Source organism: Poromitra crassiceps (genome assembly GCF_964638095.1).
Source record: "Poromitra crassiceps genome assembly, chromosome: 17".
Lineage (NCBI taxonomy): Eukaryota > Metazoa > Chordata > Actinopteri > Beryciformes > Melamphaidae > Poromitra > Poromitra crassiceps.
The window spans coordinates 28397365-28419448 of record NC_139635.1 but is presented as its reverse complement, the minus strand read 5'-3'; the positions used below and the strand labels follow the sequence as shown (position 1 = coordinate 28419448).

The window sequence follows — 22084 nt, the reverse complement described above, 5'->3', positions numbered from 1 at the left end:
GTCTTCGGTCACAAGTTCAAGTCAAGTCTGTTATGGATGAGCGTTCTATCATCTGCTGGATGCCATCTCAACACTGCATAGCTCAAACTAAAGCATGATGCTGTATTATCCTGACTCCTTTATTAGCATACGGTATCAGGATGGATTAGTTGACATTATAAATAGACATTTCCTTAATGTTAATACACACACACACACACACACACACACACACACACACACACATACACACACACACAAAATAAAAGAAATAAAAATAAAGATTGTTCACAAGTCCCAAATCTCAAGTCCAAGGTCAAGTCTCAAGTCTTTGAGGATGAGACTCAAGTCACTGTGCGTGCGACTTAAGTGTGACTTGAGTCCACGTCTCAGGTCCAAGTCCCCATCTCTGCATCACAGCAGGGCAATCGCAGTTGCTCGAGTGACATCCCTGATGACATCACAGTTGCTCAAGTGACATCACTGAGGACATCACTTCCGTCACAAATCGTGACAGACACCACCACCACCACCAGTTAGCCAATTTTAACTAAGAAGATAGATTAGCGGACAACCCGCTTGACCTCAGAGCATCTTTCAGTGGATTATAGTTTGAAAAAATCACACCAACGTTTGGTGCTTCTTTCATCTGTTTGCAATCTCCCTCAACTCAATTAAAGGGAAAGGCCAGCTTTGCCTTTAATTGATGCCATCAAACAGAATATTGAATGAAAACATATAAATCGGAGACATTTTGTCTGGAATATACCGTAGTTTATTATGTGTGTTATATTAAATATTATAAACATGGAGTAAAAATGCTCACATATGTACACAGCAGCAGAAGCAGAAGAGTGGGCTGAAGTGAGCAGGACGCTGTTGTGCTGTACGTGTGTTGTCATTTCTACTCGGCTGGGGAAAGAGGACAAATAGAGATATAGTCCTTGTGCTACACACGTCATGATGTGGAAAGACGCCACAGAAACACTCAAGTGAGTCAATTTGTCTCCAAGTTAAAGGTTTTAGACTGATACTCTATTCACCATATTGTGTGAGTGCAGTTAGCAATGCCAGCAAATCCACATTAGTGTTAAGAACATAGCTCGATACTCTCCGGAAAATAAATTGTTTACACCCAGGGCAGGAAACTAACTTTTTTTTGTCAACTGGCCACAGCGGCAGGTCGGTAGAGCCCCAAAATTCTCCTGCGTCGTTTCGTTTTCATCAAACAAATAGATATTTAGAGCCGATTTCTAGCACCAAATGATGGTTTGTCGACAACCTAGCATCTTTGTAGAATAGACAAACCAGCGGCTGGGGTTAATTTCCCACCCTGTTTACAGTTACACCTGCTTTAATGGACAATACATCTCAGAACAATCTTTGCTTGAAAGGAAATTCAAGATACTGTTCTATTCCTCAATATCATCTAGTGATATTCATGCGCAGGTGAAAATAAGCATCTATGCACGGTGCCTATAACGTGAACGCTCCATATGATTCTATACACGCAACCAAGATGGCCTTCTGCCCAAGAGTGCACACTTCGTTAACGTAGCTTTACATTCTCAAGACAAATGTCTTCTTCCGCGTTCTACCCCAGCCAAAGCATAGTATTGTCATCTTAAATGTATAGGCAAGGGTGATTGGAGCTAATACAACAGAACAGAAAGTGATAGCGCACATACAATCAGAACGAAGATCAACAGAAAAATAAACGTACAAAATATCAAGAAATCAATGTCCAGTGTATGGTAACGTAAGACATGGCGTGTACTGTAGAACTGAGCCTAATCAAACGGATTGGTTACACTGTGATCCAGGTTATCTGAGTGGAGAAACTATCTCTCCACCACTACATTTCCAATGTATTGGTACGGGATTTACCCTGAATAACTCTATAAGACACATAATCACCTCACCTGTGGCTATATAAACCCCACTCCGCTATGGTTAACCTTGATTTGAACAGTTTCAGAGCGGCTCTTAGCTGGAGAGATAGTCTCCATAGCAAAACATTAATGAGGGTTTCCAACTTCAATCATGGACGTTGGAAACCCTCATTAATGTTTTGCTTGCACCTGTGTTTACCCTGCCTTTTCGACACAAAATGGCCACTGTGAAAAAGGCCTATTACGGCATCGCCCTAATCACCCGCAGGTGAGGTGATTCACTCACAGGTGAGGTGATTATGTGTCTTATGGAGTTATTCAATGTCAGTTGCCGCTGCTCAGGGTAAATCCCATACCAATACATTGGAAATGTAGTGGTGGAGAGATAGTCTTGAACATGAACGAGAACACTCATTCCCCTCTAAAGTAAAGATTTCCAAACACACTGCCTGTCATGTGGTGATGATATACTGTAGGTCCTTGTCTTTTGTAAACATTCTCTGAACTAGGCTTCTGATTCTGATTGGTCGGTGGTGACACTGCCGTTCAGTTCGCCCAGTCCCGATTGCTCCTGGATCTCGGTCATCTCTCCGGCGATGAACGTGGGCCCGCCTCCCTTGCCGTTGGCCGAGCCGCCGTCCGGCTGCTTGGCCGCCTGGCTGGCCAGGGCAGGTTCCTCGTCCAGCCGGCTGGAGATGGACCAGTACAGGTGAGCCTCCAGCCGGTCCTTGGCCATTGAGATCTCTCGCGCTGAGCAGGAGGGTGTGTCCACCTGGGGAGGAGAAAGAGAAGAGCTGCGTTCACCTTCAGATGTTCAATGCTTTCCAGGAGTTATTTTAAGTGTAATTTACTTTACGTTTTTGGTGTACCCACTTTCACTCAAACTGCTTGTCTACTTCTACTTCAGTTAGTGAGTTCCTACGTTTCCCAGAATGCCTTTAAACAATCTCCAGAGAACAGGCCAGAACTTGTTGTATTCAGCTGTGGGTTATAGCCTACATGTATTGTGAAGAGAGCGATAGCTATAACGGAGTGAGAGTTTTCCAGTCAAGAAAAAGTGAGAGTTGCATCCCTTACTCAAAACACGTCTGCACTGCATCTTAGGTCTCTTGAGGTTGCTTTCAGTGGAGAAATGGGTCTCTTTGCTTCTTCTATGATGGATTTCTCCCCGTATGATTGTTTGTGCAAAATGGTGAGAGTAGAAAGAAGATCTGACAGCAAAACCTGAGATGCTGTGATGAAACTCCTGTGATGAAACTTCATTGTAGTTGTTGCAGCAAATATCTCAACGTGACGTCACGCTGTCTACTTTTGGCCGGTTATCCATGTGAATAAGAAACATCCACCAGCAAATAACAAAATGGACCCAGGGATGCACGATACCTCGCTAATGTTTCTTAACAGTGTTAAGTGAGGTTTGCCTTTAAAAAGAAAGGACATAACAAATATTGCACAAAGAAATCTGGGTCATATTGCATTTTCAGGACATTTTTTTAAATCAAATGTTGGGAAATACCTTACTCCTTCTATGTTGCATGACAGACCAATAACTTGTATCCAAACTATATTTCTAAGTAAGCAAAAATACTGAACAGGATTCATTGAAACAAGCTGAAAAAAAGATAAAACATCTGTTATATCCTTATTTCTCTATGCGCTCCTGTAACGGGGGTTGCCAGTAGGCATCAAGAGGGTGTGTAAGCATAAATGGGATACAGCTATTGTAGTCAGTCAGAAAATAATACTACCTATCAGACAGCTCATCCAGGCTGCCGAATCAAACGCACCCATAACAAGACATTTAGTCACAGCTTAGAAAGACGTTACCTCGAAGGTGTGATGGAAGGCTCCGTAGTCCACGTCGAAGAAGCCCTCGGCCAGTGACATCATCGGACTGAACCTGTGACCCCACTGCACCTCGTCTGCTAGGTAGGAGCTCCTCGCCTGGCACGTCATCCCTGCCCGTGCAAGCACGCACACACACACACACACACACACACGCGCGTGCGCACACACCCCCACACACACACACACACACAGTGATGAATACATGAATGCATTATGTGTATGTTAGCAGTTGTGCCTCACAACCAAGCCCCAACCTCTGGTTCTGAAAAATGAGGCCAACGTGTCAGTAACAAAAGCTCCTCGAATGTCCACTTGAGGCTGGCTCCAAAGGAAGTCATTGGATTGCCCATTCACCCCCATGTTAAAATGCCTGACTTTACAGCAGAAATAAACGTGTTTTGGTCTCTATAACTAATTTCACCATTCATAACAAATGTATGGGGGGTGAATTTTTATATAACTCACCCATTTATACAGTCTATGGCTGCAAAAAAAGTCAGATTGCATAGAATTCAATGGAAAAATGACCCGACTTCTCACTTGATTTATGACCTCAGTATGCACTTTCCTAATGAGTTGATGGTCTCAATCACTAGTTCCAAGTCTTCTTCAATGCAGTATGGTTCCTTTTCGTGTAAAATAGATAAAGCAGACTGTTTTGGGGCGTGATTCACAGGTCGCCTGTCCAATGATCGCACAGCTCGCAAATCACGGAATAATAGCAGGTGCCACGGTGGCGCAGTGGTAGCGTTGTCGCCTCACAGCAAGAAGGTCCTGGGTTCGATTCTCACCTGGGACGCTGTGGGCGCTGAGGGTGTGTCCCCATTCCCATGTCCTCAGTGCCTACTGCCCAGGTGGGCTCGTCAAAAGGGCCTTTCTGTGTGGAGTTTGCATGTTCTCCCCGTGCTCCTCTGGGGTTTCCTCCAGATAAGAACGCCCAGCTAAAAACATGCATGCATAAATAATAATAATAATAATAATAATAATAATAATAATAATAATAATTCTGGCTCAAAAAGATAAAAACAAGATGGCGACGTTCACAATGTGAAACTCAAGGCTTGGGTGACGTCATGGTGGCGCCGTCCATATTTTTATACAGTCTATGCTCACAACATGTTTCACAACGTGCTTGGGCCCTTGTGATATGTACTGTAAGAGGATTCACAGACACACACACACACACACACACACACACACACACACACACACACACACACACACACACAGACAGACAGACAGACAGACAGACAGACACACACACACACACACACACACACACACACACACACACACACACACACTCTCTCTCTCTCTCTCCACAGCACTCTCTGAAGGGGATCAATATTTGGAGTAGGCAGAGAGGCCAGCTTAATACACTGAATTCTTGCCAAACTTTGTGAGACAGTTCAGTGTATTATCACCTCAGAGTGGTATATACATATATAGTTGTATATATATAGTTATAAGTATGAGGAAAAAGAGATAAACGTGGCCCATCCGTGTACTTGTAATAGTCGATACAGCCAAGATAACAGACAAAGGCAAAAACATAACACAGATGTTTGATTTTTGGTTCACTGGCGATCTGAAACTGTGTGGTTGAATGGGAATATGTGAGCTATGGGATAATGTTTTGCCCAGCTGGTGGTCTTTCTGTCCCCATCTATATAAATCTAAACCTTACCGCTTGGATCAAATAGATGACTGAAAAAATGCTTGAATCCCAAGCCAGAGCTTATTCAAAGTAAGCAAGTGTAACACTGTACATTAACATCTTAGGCAGTTAGCTGATGATTTCTCCAGAGCGACTTACAGTGAATGAGCAGATGAGGTGCCACATCAATTAACTCATCAATTAACATGTAAGTTCACCAAGGGACCAATCTCCCCAAAATGTGGTGTATTCCTTTCATTTAAGGTTGCAGCCATTCCTCACCGGTGGCCTCCACCATGCCCTCCAGGATGACCACGATCTCAAAGTCCTCCGTCTGCAGCTGGGCCTGCGACATGTCCCAGAAGGGCGAGCGGAGGTCAATCTCATGGGAGATGACCAGCGGAGAGACCAGGAAGAGGCGGTCGTCTCCCGTCTCGAAGCCCACGCTGATGTCTGTCTGGTCCAGTGGGATGAACTCACCTGGAGGGAGACCAAGGACAGGAGAGGAGCTTGTCCTACATAATTTTGTTCACCACTGATTGTGTTTAGTTAGATCTAGCTAGACACATTCTCTGTAAAGTCCTCTGAGACATGCTGGTGATAAAGGACTATATAAACCAGAAGGGGACTCGGAGAGTGCAGACCTCCGCACGACATGAGAGGAGAGGGGAGGAGAGATGGAGCGGATGGGGAAGGAGATGCGATGAGATGGTGAAAGTCATCAATATCAGACAATTAAAAAGATACTTAGATGGAGGTAACATAAAATAAATTAGACTTTCCATGTTAACTTCTGTCAAAATGAATTGGTACTGTTAATACAGAAGAGGTTTTGGACTCTTCCTGTATTAAATTATCATTGCTATTATTATTAGTATTTGTCTTAGTAGCAGTAGTCGTAGTAGTAATTGAAGCAGTGGCATTATATGTTTGTGGTAGTAATAACAGTTAGCACTGTCTGGTACTAGTAGTAGTAGTTAAAGTAATGATGTATGTCGGAAAACTCTTTCTAACAATGTAATTACTGTATATTAGTCGTAATAATAGCAGTAGTATCAGTGTTAAAATAGTACGTAATAGGAGTAGAGAAGTCATAGGAGTAGTCATGGTAGTAGTCATAATACTTGGTGGCAATGGCATTATATTTAGTGATAGTATGACGTCAACACATCACAGCAACCATTGGTTTAGTTTGGCTGTCAATCTAAGTCACCCATTTTGGTGATTGGATAAACATTTGCGCGTGTTAGAGGGTTTGGCCTGTGATTAGTCGATACCTGGCAAAGAGGGCGGTCCTACTGAGCTGTCAATGATCATTAACCCGAGAAGCGGGAAGTGCCGAGGGGTTAGTAGAGAGACAATGGACAATGGCTCCGGTGAAAAGGCACGGGAGATGCTTGCCTGTGCAATAGCAGGAGCGAATATGGACTCTCGTGGAGATATGGACGAACTATAACGACTCATTCCCCTAGGACTGAGTCCAGTGGAGGTTCATGTGTGTAGTTGTATGTCTGGACACGAGGGTCCCTCTCTGCTCATTGGGAACCGACGCTTGGACCTGCGTGGGTCGGCACAGAGGACGCGACGGGCAGAACTACGTTTGTGATTCTGATTCAGGTAGAGCCTGCCTTCGCTACTAAGCCATGGACATGCTGCTAAATGCTAGCACAGCCCCAAACAGACCAATGTACATTTCAACTAAGATTGCAGTGATAGCTTTGAAGTGTGTTAAACCCCTGGATGAGAATGACGCCAAATTGACATGATAATACACATTCACAGCATGTAATAGTAGTAACACTCGGTAGTATTACTAGCACTATTAGTCGTAGAAGTAGTGGCATAATTATTATTAGTCGGAATAACAGCAGAAGTACCAGTAGTAGTCATAGAAACTCACAATAATAGTAGTAGTAGCGATGGTAGTCATACGTAGCAGTACTTAGTAGTACTAGTAGCAGTTGTCAGTAGTAATAGTAATACTATAGTAGTGCAGTCTCACCCTCCTGCGTCTGCTTGGACTTGATGAGCTTGGCCCTCATGTTGGCTCCTACGATGTGGGAGCTGCGCAGGTCGCCCACCCTGAACATCAGACACAGCTTGTCGTCTCTCAGCGAGATGACGGCGTGTTTGGAGAACACCAGCGTCTCCGCCCGCTTGTTGGGCTGCGAGATCTTCACAAACATACAGCCCACCTGGAGGCACAGGAGAGAGATGAAACAGAGCTCAACTCTCAAAACTCAAAGACAGACAAAGTGGAGTGGAAAAAGACAAACACATTTGCTACTACAACTGGAAAAATAGCCAGCGTTATTGAGAAAACAAACGAGACCTCTCTTTATTCTCTGTATTCGTGTGTCAGCAAAAACGTTGAATCATTGCGACTGCTGAATATAGACGGAGTGTGTTTATTTTTCAAGACTGCCGGCCTATTTCCAGTTTCTTCTTTCAAATCTTTCAAAACATAGCATGTTCTGTAGTGAGAGCAGAGTGCACGTCTGACTCAAACAGACAGATTAACAGATTAATATGCATAGTGGAACAGCCTCATGTTTCCATCAGTTGATAACATGGCATGTTTCCAGCCCAGGAACATGCATAAACATGAATCTGCTTGGACAGCAGAGTGCGGATCCATTCACATCCTCATCAAAGGACTGCTTACTTCCTGCGGAAAAATGTAGCCCCATCAGCACTTTCAAAGTGAATATTCTCTTCTTGATGATGCAAGCCATCTGCACTGAATTAGTGTCATTTCTTCAGCACCATATTCACACATTTGCTCTCCGCCCGGGCTCAGCGAAATCAATATATATATATTTTTTTAGCTGAACTAGGAGGTCTAACTTTAATCAAAACAGACCTGGGTCAAATAGTATTTTGCACATCATTTTTATGGTTTGTCTTAGCCTACTTAGCTGCCTGTCTGCTTCACTTTGGAATCTTTACTACTAGTGATAAAATGCATAGAGTATGGATGATGGGATGATACGTTTATCTCACAATACGATTCGATACGACCACCGTCCAATGATACGACCACCATGGCAGCTCTGATTGCCAATCATCTATAATAGGTGCCATTTCGCCATCTCAGTCATTTTGAAAACTGTGAACTGTTATATAGTTACAGTTCACAGTTTCAAATAATGATGTAAACGTATGTGAAAGTTATCCCCATTAGCAAAAATGGCAGGATTTCGACTGCCCTGAACTTGAGGTTACGAGAGTTGAATGAGAATGAGATGTCTAGAGTGACATCAGATGATTGCCTTATATAGTCCAGCCCCCAGCACTGTTCAAACCATACCCATCTAATGCTTCCTATAAAAACAGCCTTGAGTGCGTGATGTCACAATTCGCTTTACGAGACTTTACAGGCTATAGATAGTATTCGATCGGCGGCGTCACGGTCGCTGCGGCCATGTTGTTGACATAGCGCTGCAGCTCTCAACTAGTGACAGCCTAAATGAGAGCAGCGCTAATAGGAAGCTAGCCGCCGTTAGCGTTACCTCTATCGTCTATTACCGTTCCTGTTGTGTTAGGATGGTGGCCTGCGTTATACGTGGCTGTAGTAATGACAGCAATAAAGCTCCCGTGGTTTGTTTCTATGCTATCTCTACCGTCCACAGGCGTGAAGGGAGCGAGACTGAGGATACGTCATGTGTGGGTAGTTAAGAGAGACAGGTGAAACTTTCTGCCAGCTCCTCTGCAAAGGCCGTTCTTTGTTGTTTCTTTTGTTTATTACAGGCATTAACGGCAGCATACAAACAACAACCCTGGGGATTTTATTGCTGTCATCACCATCACTGGTTTGTAATAGATCCTAACGCAACAGAAACGACAATAAAGGCAGCGCTGTGCGTGCAGGACGGTATGTCAACAATATGACCGCGGCAACCGCGATGATGCTGATTGAATACTATACTCTACTCTCTTTTAATAAATACAATACACACATGTTAAAACTGTGACCGTTGACACAACTTTAACACTACTGTACTTACTTACAGATTTTATACATCAAACCCTTCAGCTACTTCTGCTCTCACTCACAATGTCCAAATATAAGCGAAGGTTTTTGAGTGTTGCGGACAGAGGCTGAACTGAGGGGCTGCATAAAGGGACAGTTCAAGATAAAGATGGAGTTTCTTGAACTGTGAATCATCATGCAAAGCTACTCTAGTGGAGTCCCGGAAATAAAATAATCATAAAATATAGAACTGGAAATGAACAATAATAGGTCCCCTTTAAAGAGTTGTGTGGAGCCCTGGCGCTCACCATGAAGGCGTTGACCATGGATCCCAGTATGGCCTGCAGGAGCAGCAGGATGGTGCCGACGGGACACTGGTCGGTGATGACGCGGTGGCCGTAGCCGATGGTGGTCTCCGTCTCGATGGAGAACAGGAAGGCCGAGATGAAGCCGTTGACGTTGTTGACGCAGGGAGTCCAAGTCTCGTCCTCCAGGTGGTCCAGATCACCCCTGGGGAGGGAGGAGGACACATGGGTGGGGGAGAGGGGGTGACAAAGTGGGCGTCAAGAGAAGGCGTAAAGATGTATATATTTAGAATGAAATATATACATCTATCCTTTATTTTACTTTTTTGATCAAGTTCTTTCTGGTTTTTCGCCCATTTCCTCCCCAATTGTACTTGGCCAATTCCCCCTGCTGTCCCAGTCGTTGCTCCACCCCCTCCTCTGCCGATCTGGATTGAGTTGTAGACTAGCACGTCATGCTTCCTCCGATACATGTGCAGTCACCAGCCGTTTATATTCTCCTGAGAGTGACGAGTTTCACCGGCAGGATGTAGGGCATGGGAGGACCACGCTATTCCCCTCAGTTCCCCTCCTCCCCGAACAGGCACCCTGACAGAGCAGAGGAGGCGCTAGTGCAGCGACCAGGACACATACCCTTAATCCCGCTTCCCACCTGCAGACACGGCCAATTGTGCCTCTATGGACGCCCGACCAAGCCAGAGGTAACACGGGGGCTCGAACCTGTGACCCTCGTGTTGGTAGGCAGGGAATCTACAGCTGCAATACCCGGATGCCCTGATCTCTCTCCTTTAAATTGTATATCTCCTTTCATAAAGGCAAAATATCTTGAATGCTCATCTCTAATTCCTTTACTACATATGTACTGTACATTCCATCAATAATTCCATTAAATAATCCTATTCCCCATATCTACCCATAGTGATGAATTTCCCTGGGATGGAATCATTGACCTATATGTACTTCCTCATTTCTTTCCTGACCTGGTAAAAAGCTACATTTTCCATCATATAACACCATACTGTATCTTTATCATATAACACCTATATCTTCATCATATAACACCTATATCTTCATCATATAACACCTATATCTTCATCATATAACACCTATATCTTCATCATATAACACCTATATCTTCATCATATAACACCTATATCTTCATCATATAACACCTATATCTTCATCATATAACACCTATATCTTCATCATATAACACCTATATCTTCATCATATAACACCTATATCTTCATCATATAACATCTATATCTTCATCATATAACATCTATATCTTCATCATATAACATCTATATCTTCATCATATAACACCTATATCAGTGATACTCAACTTGCGGCCCGCGGACCACATGCGGCCCGCAAGCGCCCCCTGTGTGGCCCGCGATGAAATTGCAAGTTTTTTTCCCTTTTTTTACAGTGCACCTGAACGCAACATGCAAGATACCCGCTGAATAAGTGTCCAAATGTTCATGTCATTCTGGCCAATAATCCACTTCTGTTATAGCATTTCAGTCTGGAATATGGAATATCTTTGAATAATCTATGATTTACAGTAGCTGCTAAATTGTCAAATACCGCCGACTGCTCGCTACCCAGGCACTTATGTATGTACTTAACCTAACTAACTCCAACACACTAGCTCTCATGCTATATTGCTTAATTATAAAACGGCTCTCTCAAATCAAGCAATCTGATTGGTTCACAGCCATTGTATAAATCCAATAACCCACTCCAATAACCCATGGCCATGGGTTATTGGTTGCCATGGCAACTCTCTTACTAAAAGCCTTTGGTTACCTCAAAAAAAAAAAAAAATGGCGGAGACAGCTGTCAGATCCTTGTGAATCGATCTTCGCTTATAACTTTACTAATACTTCGCAGAAAATTATGTTTTGTACAAGAACAGATGCGGGCTAATGTCTTCTTTGCAAAAAAAAGGCTGTTAACCCCGCATTTAACCCCGCATTTAACCCCGTAACGTTAGTTGGTGTCGGGCTTTGCAGAAAGCACTCAGCTTCTCAGCAAGCGCTGAGAATGCAGCGCTGCGCTCGAGCTGCCTGTCGGGGTTTCCAGAAAGCTCTCAGCTTCTCAGCAAGCGCCAGGATTGGCCAATGTCAACTTCAGTCTCCAGAACGATCCAATCAAATCACCCGCACGTCTATCTTCTTGCTAGAGGTCCCGCCTTACAATAGTGTTTCAACTGACTCTATCAGAATACCATGCCAGTCGGACTTATAGTATTATTATTATATTTATATTATCATACTTGGAAACCGTTTTATAAAAGCAATATAGCACTCGAGCAGCGTGTGTTGTGGCATATATCCCCCTGATCAGTTGTTATCCCACGACGCCGCAGGCCGAGTGGGATAACAACTGATCAGCGGGATATATTTGCCACAACACACTAGCTCTCATGCTATATTGCTTAAATATATTCATCATATGACACCTATATCTTCATCGTATTGCCTGCTGTCCAATCCTGAGCCATGGAAGGGTCGGCAGGTTTTCATTCAAAAACTCCAGTGATTAGCACTAGCAGTATTAAAAGGACGGTTACAGTAAGTAATATGGGACTTTTAGTGACCTCTGTCAGCGACCAAGGAATTGCAACAACATCAACAGGTCTCTGACACAGCTTGTGGTGGCCTGCAACTGACATAAATGAGTCACAATTTTACAACAGAGACAAAACAGAAAGATCTAGTGAAGAGGTAGCTAATACATTGTAACGAAAAATACTGTAATAATAATATACCGTATATATATTTGTTTTGCTTGACAATGAGGCTTTTTAGCCTTGATAGCTGAAATGTGTTGCAGTGCTAATCACGTGTTTGTAGCACAGTCATCCATTGCTGAACAGCTGAAAAGCACATGATCTTTGTGCAGTGTCAAAACACTAATACTGTACAAACTGAAGACAAAACGAGGAGGAGGAGGAGGGGCATACAAATGTGGTACAACACCTCTGAGTTTTGAAAGCCAGAATTGGTAAGTAAGTGATCAGTGTCAAAGACTCAAGTTGTCTTTGACACTGATCAACAATGAAACAAAATGGTCATTTTGTGCGATAGGATAGTAAGAATCGTAATTATTTCTCAGCGAAATTAGCTGCTGTAGTGTGCGGTTGGGAACTTCCCTTGTGCTTATTGTACCCTTTAACATTTTATTTTCACAGTAGACCTCCTATAGCAGTGTTTCCCAAACTATGGGCCGGGACCCAATTAGGGTCGCGGACCCGTGGGGTTTGGGTCGCCAACTGGTTGTCATGGCAACTCATTACCATATGTTTTTTTTGTGAGTTTGGGTCCCAGGGAGACACAAAATGTATCTTTTGGGTCCCAAGATGAAAAAGTTTGGGAACCCCTGTCCTATAGGAACAGATGCTGCAAACTAGCAGCTGCTACAAGCACTATGATACTAGCATCTGTTCACTGTCATTTGCTCATCTGTCTATGTATACTATATCCGTCCCTTCGAAATCAACCTTAAATAAATAAATAAAAGAAAATGTACTCTTCCATGGCTCAGGACTGGACCCACACTGCGTGGATCCATACAAATAAATAATCACCCCACCCCTCCATCACCTCCAGTAGGCTATGAGGTACCAGATGGCTCCGAAGAAGAGCCATGTGATAGCGTAGGCCAGGACGAAGACGATGAGCGAGCAGCGCCAGTTGAGGTCCACCAGCGTTGTGAAGATGTCTGTCAGGTAGCGGTAGGTCTCCCGCATGTTGCCGTGCTGGACGTTGCAGCGGCCGTTCTTCTCCACATAGCGCTGCCGTTTACGTTTCCGAGCTGATGAGGGGACAGAGGAGAGAGGAGAGGAGAGGAGAGGAGAGGGGGGAGAGAGAGGAGAGGAGAGAGGAGAGGGGGGAGAGAGAGGAGAGGAGAGGGGGGAGAGAGAGGAGAGGAGAAGAGAGGAAAGTGTTACTTCCTGCATTTTAGACATACAATGGCTGATTTGGGTGCAGGTGAAATAGGCATATTAAGGCTGGAGGAGGGGGAGATGATGAGAGCAATTACCTGCTGTTGCAGAAAAGCCTTGCAGCCTCAGTTTTGGTGATTTTTTTAATGCTTTTACTTGAAATATAGTATATATACTATATAACGTAGTGCAAGTTTCATAACGCCAGGGTCCATGAAACCCATTCAGAACCCATTAGAAAACTTCAAAAATGCAAGGCTGTTGGCCTGAAGATAAGGTGACATTTCTAAATTTCTGAGAAGTTTATTATTATTTTTCATGATACAAGACTGACTGCAGCAGCAAAGGGTAAGATATGGATGTAGGCATGTAGAGAGATTGGAGGATAAATGGAAGAGACAAAGCTATCAGAGATGCCTTCTGAAATTCACTTCCTACATGTACACATCTGTTGCTGTCATTGAGTGGTGGGTCAAAATTCACCTTGCAATTTTGTGCTGTATATTCTCTGCAATAAGCAATAAGAGAAACTATGCAGTCTGGGTTTTGTCTCTTCGGTCGTTGCTCCACCCCCTCTAGTCTCGGCTCCAGACGTTTGGTGAGCGGCGCCAACAGCTACACCAAGTAGTAGTAGTTGAGCGAAGCGGATAGAGACTGAGAACTGAGTCTACACCCCCTCTGCCGATCTGGGGAGCGTTGTAGACTAGCACATGCTTCCTCCGATACATGTGCCATACAGTCGCCAGCCGCTTCTTTTCACCTGACAGTGAGGAGTTTCACCGGCAGGACGTAGCACGCGGGAGGATCACGCTATTCCTCCCTGTTCCCTTCCCCCAGAACAGGCCCCCCGACCGACCAGAGGAGGCACTAGTGCAGCGACCAGGACACATGCCCTTAATCCAGCTTCCCACCCGCAGACACGGCCAATTGTGCCTGCATGGACGCCCGACCAAGCCAGAGGTAACACAGGTCCTCGAACCTGCAACCCTCGTGTTGGTAGGCTAATGCTGCACTACCCGGACACCCAATATGCATTGATCAATATGCATCCCTCTGAAGGCCTTAAAGGACGGCTTTCCCGTGGGGAATATGAATATATAAATCTCACGCCCCTAAGGTTTTCGAATCCGTTGAAATTTTTGAAATTAGTTCTTCACAGCCAGAGATATCAACCGAAATCCACTCTGTGTGTGTGTGTGTGTGTGTGTGTGTGTGTGTGGGGGGGGGGGTGGTGGAGGGGAGGGGCGGGTGCGGGGACCCGAAATCCTACATTTCCCACAATGCACTGGGCTCGCGTGGCCTTCGTTTCCACGCCCACCCCTCAGGCATTTGGCTGATATCAAACTCCAGTAGGTGGCGGTAATGCACATATATGCTTGCCAACCGCCATAAAAGTCAAAGAAGAAGAAGAAGGCTTCGACATAAAAACATTTAGTAGAACAAGAAAAAATAAAAAATAAAATTGCCTCCAAATTGCACCAAATTTAAACCGTAGTATATATGTCGGGAGATGTCTTCATAAAAAACATTTCATGCATTTTAAGGCATTTTCCAAGGAGTTACGCGCATCTGATGTTGTAACTATTTCATGTAAAAATGTATAAAAACGGGTACATTGCTCAGCGTTGATTTCGTTACTTCAACGCACCTACTACTAGATGTAAAATTTGACGAGCTTTCCAATGCCGCCAGTCCCATGTCTGTACGTGCTTCCGTTCCCGAGATATGGTCTCTTTGCAAGGAGCTATGGAAAGCTAATATTAGCTACCGTAGGCTAGGCGGTGGAAAAAGATGGCTGCCTTTTGTTTTTCTTCAAGACCTCTGAAGGGGCGTGGAGGACCTCTAGAGGCGGGACCATGGCAGCACAGGCCCACAAGTAGTGTAGTTCATAGGTGCTCGACTTCCGCAAGGCGGACTTGGCCCAGATGACGCAAAACGCGTCGGCTGGGCCAAAAAATATGTGAGAGATGGTTGATATCTCTGGCTGTGAAGAACGAATTTCAAAAATTTCAACGGATTCGAAAACCTTAGGGGCGTGAGATTTAATATATATTCATATTCCCCACGGGAAAGCCGTCCTTTAAGCACAACCTGAAAACAACAGAACGCCTACTAGAAAACTGCTGAAGCTTCAGATTGTCTGCAACCTCCAAATAACAAGCACGTATTGGAAGTCTTGTTAGTGTTTGATTAACATCCAATATCATTCCCATCCCTTCTGGCACTTCCTTCTAGAACAGAGTATACAGTATATAGACAGAGCTGTCAGATACTAGAGGGGGTGAAGAAGAGTTATGAGCAGGGACTTAAATGAACACCAGGTGAATTATTTAGTTGTTAAAAAGTCAGTCGACTCTCTCAGCTACTTTTGCAGGTAAGAAACATTTTGGCTGGATGTTTTCATCTCTTCTGAAGGTCCAGAGAGTTGAACAGTGAAAGTTGTTGGTGGATTCTGGAATCCACTGTTGGCGGCGCATGAAGAAGTGTTCGAATTGATTTATTTATTTTTTTGTACCCACTACCCACTTCCCCTCAACCTGCCAGTTAGTGATTTCCTGCATTTCCCAAAATCACTTTCAAAAACTCCAAGAGAAGATGTGTGAATCTGTTGCCTTCTTCAGCTGTGCATTACAGGTGGAGAGCAATGAATAGTAATAGCATAGTGTAAGAAACGGCCAGATTTGTTTCTCAACGTGTCTTGTTGAAATTGGTCTCTCTCCTCTTTTACGATAGATTTCTCCCTGTGTATGATTTTTGGACGTCTCTTGGTGCAAAATGGCGGCTCTAGAAAAAAAGCACTCACTCTGAATGTGAAGGGCTGAAACCAAAACCCGACGTTTACCGCTGATGTTTTGAATAGTTGAAAAATCTTCTGCTATTAAACGGCATTGCAGCTATGCTGGAAATATCTCGTTGTGATGTCATGTTGTCTATGTTTGGCCAGTTATCCATGGGAAGTTACAAAGAGTCGTACGCATGGCTCAGAGGGTCATCAGCTGCCACCTGCCCTCCATCAAGGAGCTTCACTGCTCCAGAGCAGAGCCAGGAAGCGTGCAAGAAAGATGGTGGTTGATCCCTCCCATCCAGCCGACAGCTTGTTAAAAAGAAAAACATCCTTCTGGGCAACGGTACAGCTCACCTGCACAGCGTCTTTCCAAAGCCCTTCTCAATACTTCCTGAACTCTTTCACTGTATTTAGCCATTTATGTATCGTAATTAGTACTTGACGTGGTACTTTTGTAGTAATTGGTACTTCTTTTTTGCAATAATTGGTACTTCAATTGGTCATTTTTCGTCCCCATTTCCCCCACAATTGTACTTGGCCAATTCCCCCTGCTGTCCCGGTTGTTGCTACACCACCCTCTGCCGATCTGGGGAGAGTTATAAACTAGCACAATGCTTCCTCCGATACATGTTCAGTCGCCAGCCACTTATTTTCACCTGACAGCGAGGAGTTTCACAGGCAGGACGTAGCGTGTGGGTGGACCACGACCCCGGCCAGAGGAGGCACTAGTGCAGCAACCAGAACTCATACCCCAGCGGCTTCCCACCCACTTAGACGGCCAATTGTGTCTGTAGGAATGTCTGGCCAAGCCGGAAGTACCGCTGCCAGGAATTGAACCCGGGTCTCCGCGGTGGTAGGCAGTTGAATTGGTATTTTGACAGTGAACTGTTAATTAAGACGGCATTTTTCTGTTTTGTTTTTTTATGTATTGGCACTAGAGAGAAATAACAGTGCATTGCGTAGGCTACCTCATTGGGTGGTCCTTGATATTCTTTAAGAATTATTGTTCCTGACAGGGGTTGTAATTATTGCTCATGTGGCTCACTTTGATTGATTAAATATTGCATATCGTATCGTATTGTGCATTGTAAATTGCATACTCTATTGTATATTGTAGAAGGTATTGCATTGTGTAGTGTATTGTATTGTATTGTGTAGCAGTATATTGTAAGTCCTGCACAGTGTATTGTATTGATTGCGTATTCTGCCCAACAGTAAACAAAGAGAAGAAGAAGAAGAAGAAGAAGAAGAACTAAAGGAGAGGAGTACCGTAATATAAAGAAATGTGCAGGACTGTTCAAAGCAGTGAGGGTGAAGCACTGCAGCATGGTCCACATTAGTCAGAGAGGATTTACAACAATGGCACTACTATTATTGCAGGAGGACTAGTGGAGGGGGAATGAAGTGCACGAGTTCAGTCGATACAAGGATGGAGAGAGAAAAGATCTAGCATCAGTCAATAGCCTCCTGTCTCTGGGGATGTGGAACACATAATAGGTACCACAGAGGAGTCGATACTGCGCCGACGCACCACCTAACCTTCATGCGGCTTCGGCCATAGTCCAAAATGTGATGTTTCCCTAACATTGTGAACACTAACGGGAAATAAACCCACTATCTTTAAAGGGAGGTTGCCAGCACAACTACATCGCAGTCTTCTCCACAACAACTGAAGTCAGTGGGGGGAGCAGTTCTTCAAAGGTCAAAACAAGACCTATTTTTACACCATCATTTCGTGTAAATCTTAACTACCACTGATTGATTTGTAACAAATAATGGTGTATGCTTTCTATTCACAGTGTTTGGCTGTTTTAAGCAGCTCCACATAGACTTCAGCTGCTACCAAGTTGTGCTGCAAAACCTCCTATACCAGGGATACTCAACTTGCTTTGCCCAGGGCCACTTTTGTGAAATGATAGGCCAGGGGCCAGTTAATAAACAAACAATATACATTTAGATTCTAATTCACAACGAAAACTAACGTGAAATTATTAGAAAATGGTCGGGGGGCCACTCTGCACCCTGTCGCGGGCCGCATCTGGCCCCCGGGCTGCAAGTTGAGTATCACTGTCCTAGACGGCACGGTGGCTCAGTGGTTAGTACTGTTGCCTCACAGCAAGAAGTTCCCGTGTTCGAACCCCGGTCCATCCCAGGTCCTTTCTGTGTGGAGTTTGCATGTTCTCCCCGAGTTCGTGTGGGTTTCATCCGGGTGCTCCGGTTTCCTCCCACCATCAAAGACATGTATGTTAGGGTTAATACTCCTGTCAGTTCCCTGACCAAGGCACTGGCAAAAAGAACTGGAGTTGGTCCCCGGCCGCTGCACTGTGGCTGCCCACTGCTCCTATAGATCTAGGAAGGTTCCTAGTAGAGGATGGGTCAAATGCAGAGGATGAATTTCCCCATGGGGATAAACAAAGGAGTGTGTTATATAGACAAACACATTTCACCTGTGTTTCATTCAGGATGAGGGGGAGTAGATGATGACAGAATTGTCATTTTTGAACTCTTCCTTTAAACGTGCAGTATGTCATTTTCGCCCGCTAGGGGTCACTCTCCTGAAACCTCTCAAACAATGACAAAGGTCATGTGTTGATGGCTCCAGAGCCACAAGGAATTGTGGGATGGCAGCATTAGCCGCGTTAGCTTGCTATATCGTGGAAAAAGTATCTTCCTTTCGTAACCAAGCAACAGATTTTTCATCATTTATTTTATTGAAAGGTGTGAGTGTACTTGTGTAACGGCGTTGTGTTGGTGGTAATTGCAGCAACCCATGTTAAGGGCTTGCCCAGGGGTGGATTCGTACTGCCGACCTTCGGCTTGCTGGACGGACACGCTAACCACTGCACCAAGAGAGCTAACTCCCTTGGCGGAGCTGATTAACGTGCCTTTACACTGGGGGAGTGAGTTTAAGCAACCTACTCGCTACCACTCGGGACTCACGAGGACTCGCATTCATTCGGTAACACTTGCTAAAAAGTGAATGTTTTGGTCACCATGCAGTGACCCCAGAGAAGCTTAATTTATCCTGCATGGGAGGGGGAGGTCCTGAGTGCAAGTTGTGCGCTGGTGTTTTGTGTCCCCGCTCCTCCTTCAGTAGGAATGTTTCTCCTTGGTTCCTTTTATCAGCGTTTTCGGGAAAGAGGCGATGATGTCATCTACATGCAATCATGTGAAACGCTCCGTGTCTTTGAATAGAATTGAGGATTTCTCTGGGTTGGAACATTGTTGGAAACATTTAACTTAAGATAATGTAAGTAGTCAACAACAAAAAGTGTATGACATAGGTCTACTAATTTTTAGATAATTGAATGTAATAATCTTACTAAAGTTTACATATTGCATCTTTAAGCTGCCATCAAACAGAAAGTCACGGGGAGGTGACATGGCATCATGTGGTGTCACTCACCCCAGCCGAAGCGTCCCCTCTCCTTCTCGGCCACTCGCGGCGTCTTCTTGGTGGGCCGGGTGTCGTTGGCGTTGGCCGTCCGCTCGGCCAGCTTGGACTGGAACGACCTCTTGACCTTGGCTATGGGCGGAGTGGGCGGGGCCGTCTCCGTGGTAACCACGTGGCCCAGCTCCTCTGATAGGTTAAAGACGCCCCCCTCGGTGGCCACCTCCACCCCTTCCCCCTTCTCCTCTGGCAGGGAGAGGGAGTCCGGCCGGGCGGGCAAGACCGAGGTATCCAGCGCCATGCCGTGTGTGTGTGAGTGCGTGCGTGCGTGCGCGTGTGTGTGAAGTGGATTAGTGTTATTGATATCCTCCCTATGGCAGACTCTGTCCAGTGCCTATTGATTGTACCATTTGTTTCCTTGACTGAGAGCCTGAAATAAAGAGCACAATGGTCACATGACATCATGAAATTGATTAACTTTGTCACATTGATTGATTGACCAACACTTTTTTTTTTATCGATTGGGCTACATGTTTTTTGTGTGCTCCTGTTCCTTCATTAAATTATCTTAACCTACCTATTTGCTCAATTACTACTACTTGTCTTTTGCAGATACCGGTACATTATACGGCCTCCTAAATCCTGTGTTGTTTACCTTCTTGTTTTGCCCACCAGTATCTGCCTCCCTCATCACATTCATTGCATGCAATGTGTAGAGAGAATGTGCAAAACAAAAGAAAAGGGGAATCACAATGTCAGAGTCAATATTTGTCAGTGTACTTTTGTCTTTGGAATGAGTCAAGAAGGGCAGTTTTTTCCCCTCTCGTTATTTATTTTTGAAGAGATAGCTAGCTAATCCTGGAGCACAGTGTGGTAGGCTACTAATAGGCTATATGCATATTAGAACCACTTTCTGTGTGTTACAGTACATGTTTCATAAAGCGCCTTGGGGTGTTTGAGTGCACTTTCTTATTTATGTCTTATTTCTTGTGTCTTATTTATGGCACACACACACACACACACACACACACACACACACACACACACACACACACACACACACACACACACACACACACACACACACACACACACACACACACACACACACACACACACACACACAGGCCTACTGAGATCAGGCTGCTCTTACATAAGTCCCATACAAGTCAAACGCACTGAGTTAGGTGAGCAATTAAAGCGGCGGTGTCACTCGTCTCAAAGATGTGCACAGTAAAAATGGAGTCCTCTATGAACCCATCTGGACAAGGCAAGCCAGCGGATGATCGAAGGCAGAGACTGATGATGGTGACCGTCAAGATGACGCATTACGCGTGGATGGATCCGAAATAACCTATAATACAGTGGGGCTTGTCAGCCAGCCAATTGGCTACAAAACCACAAAACACCTAGATTGGGCATTATTGTCACGCAGTAAAGAGGAAGCAAATAATATATTTTAGCCTACCTGTTCAGCGTAGCACCTTGTTGATGTAAGACTTGGCTTTGGCTGATGTTGTATCATAATAAAACGCTAAATCTGGTCCAAGGACGAACCGGGATTGCCACCTCTGGCTCGATGACACCCATCTCTGGTGTTTATCAGCAGCAGCGACGCAGCTTCAGTCCACACACACTACTGCCCGCTTTTACTGCGGTGAAGCCAGCCTACTCACGCTGATGCCTCGTCAAGCCAGCCGCTCCTACATTTCAAGGGCGCCCTTATTGCTTATTGCAGACCTTACGGTAAATACACCGCGCGTTGACCAACTTCAGGGTTTCAAAATAAAATGTCAGGTTTTTGAAAGGCAATAACAGAGATGTGTCGAATTGTCGATGATTTTACCAGCCAGCCAGTGTATTCTACACTGATTTTGAGTCATTAGGTCACATGACCTGGAAGGTATTCAGCCGTAAATGCTTATTTTTCGATAAAGAAAATAATATGAAATATATGGAGTATTAAACTCCAATAAAAATAGGTGTGTCCTAACCAGGCTGTGCAGTAATGCCATTCTACATTGATTTCGAGTCATTAGGTCATATGACCTGGGAGTTATTGAGCCGAAAAGCCACATTTTTCCATAAAAAAATGAATTATGAAATTTGGGGAGTATTAAACTCCAATAAAAGAAGGTGTGTCCTAACCAGGCAGTGTAGTAATGTCATTCTACATTGACTTTGAGTCATTAGGTCATATGACCTGGGAGTTATTGACCCGAAAAGCCACATTTTTCCATAAAAAAATGAATTATGAAATTTGGGGAGTATTAAACTCCAATAAAAGAAGGTGTGTCCTAAC

At 44.4% G+C, this 22084-nt stretch overlaps 1 protein-coding gene across 1 annotated transcript; it reads right to left on the bottom strand.

The window, feature by feature from the left end:
- Nucleotides 1–2376: 2376 nt before the first annotated feature.
- On the bottom strand, nucleotides 2377–20083 carry kcnj9 (potassium inwardly rectifying channel subfamily J member 9; the record flags this gene model as incomplete). Its single annotated transcript, XM_083653400.1, has 7 exons — nucleotides 2377–2643; nucleotides 3699–3829; nucleotides 5659–5856; nucleotides 7379–7571; nucleotides 9658–9859; nucleotides 13266–13476; nucleotides 19798–20083. 7 exons carry the CDS (start codon nucleotides 20081–20083, stop codon nucleotides 2377–2379), a joined length of 1488 nt encoding a protein of 495 aa, XP_083509526.1.
- Between the last annotated feature and the right edge of the window lie 2001 nt (nucleotides 20084–22084).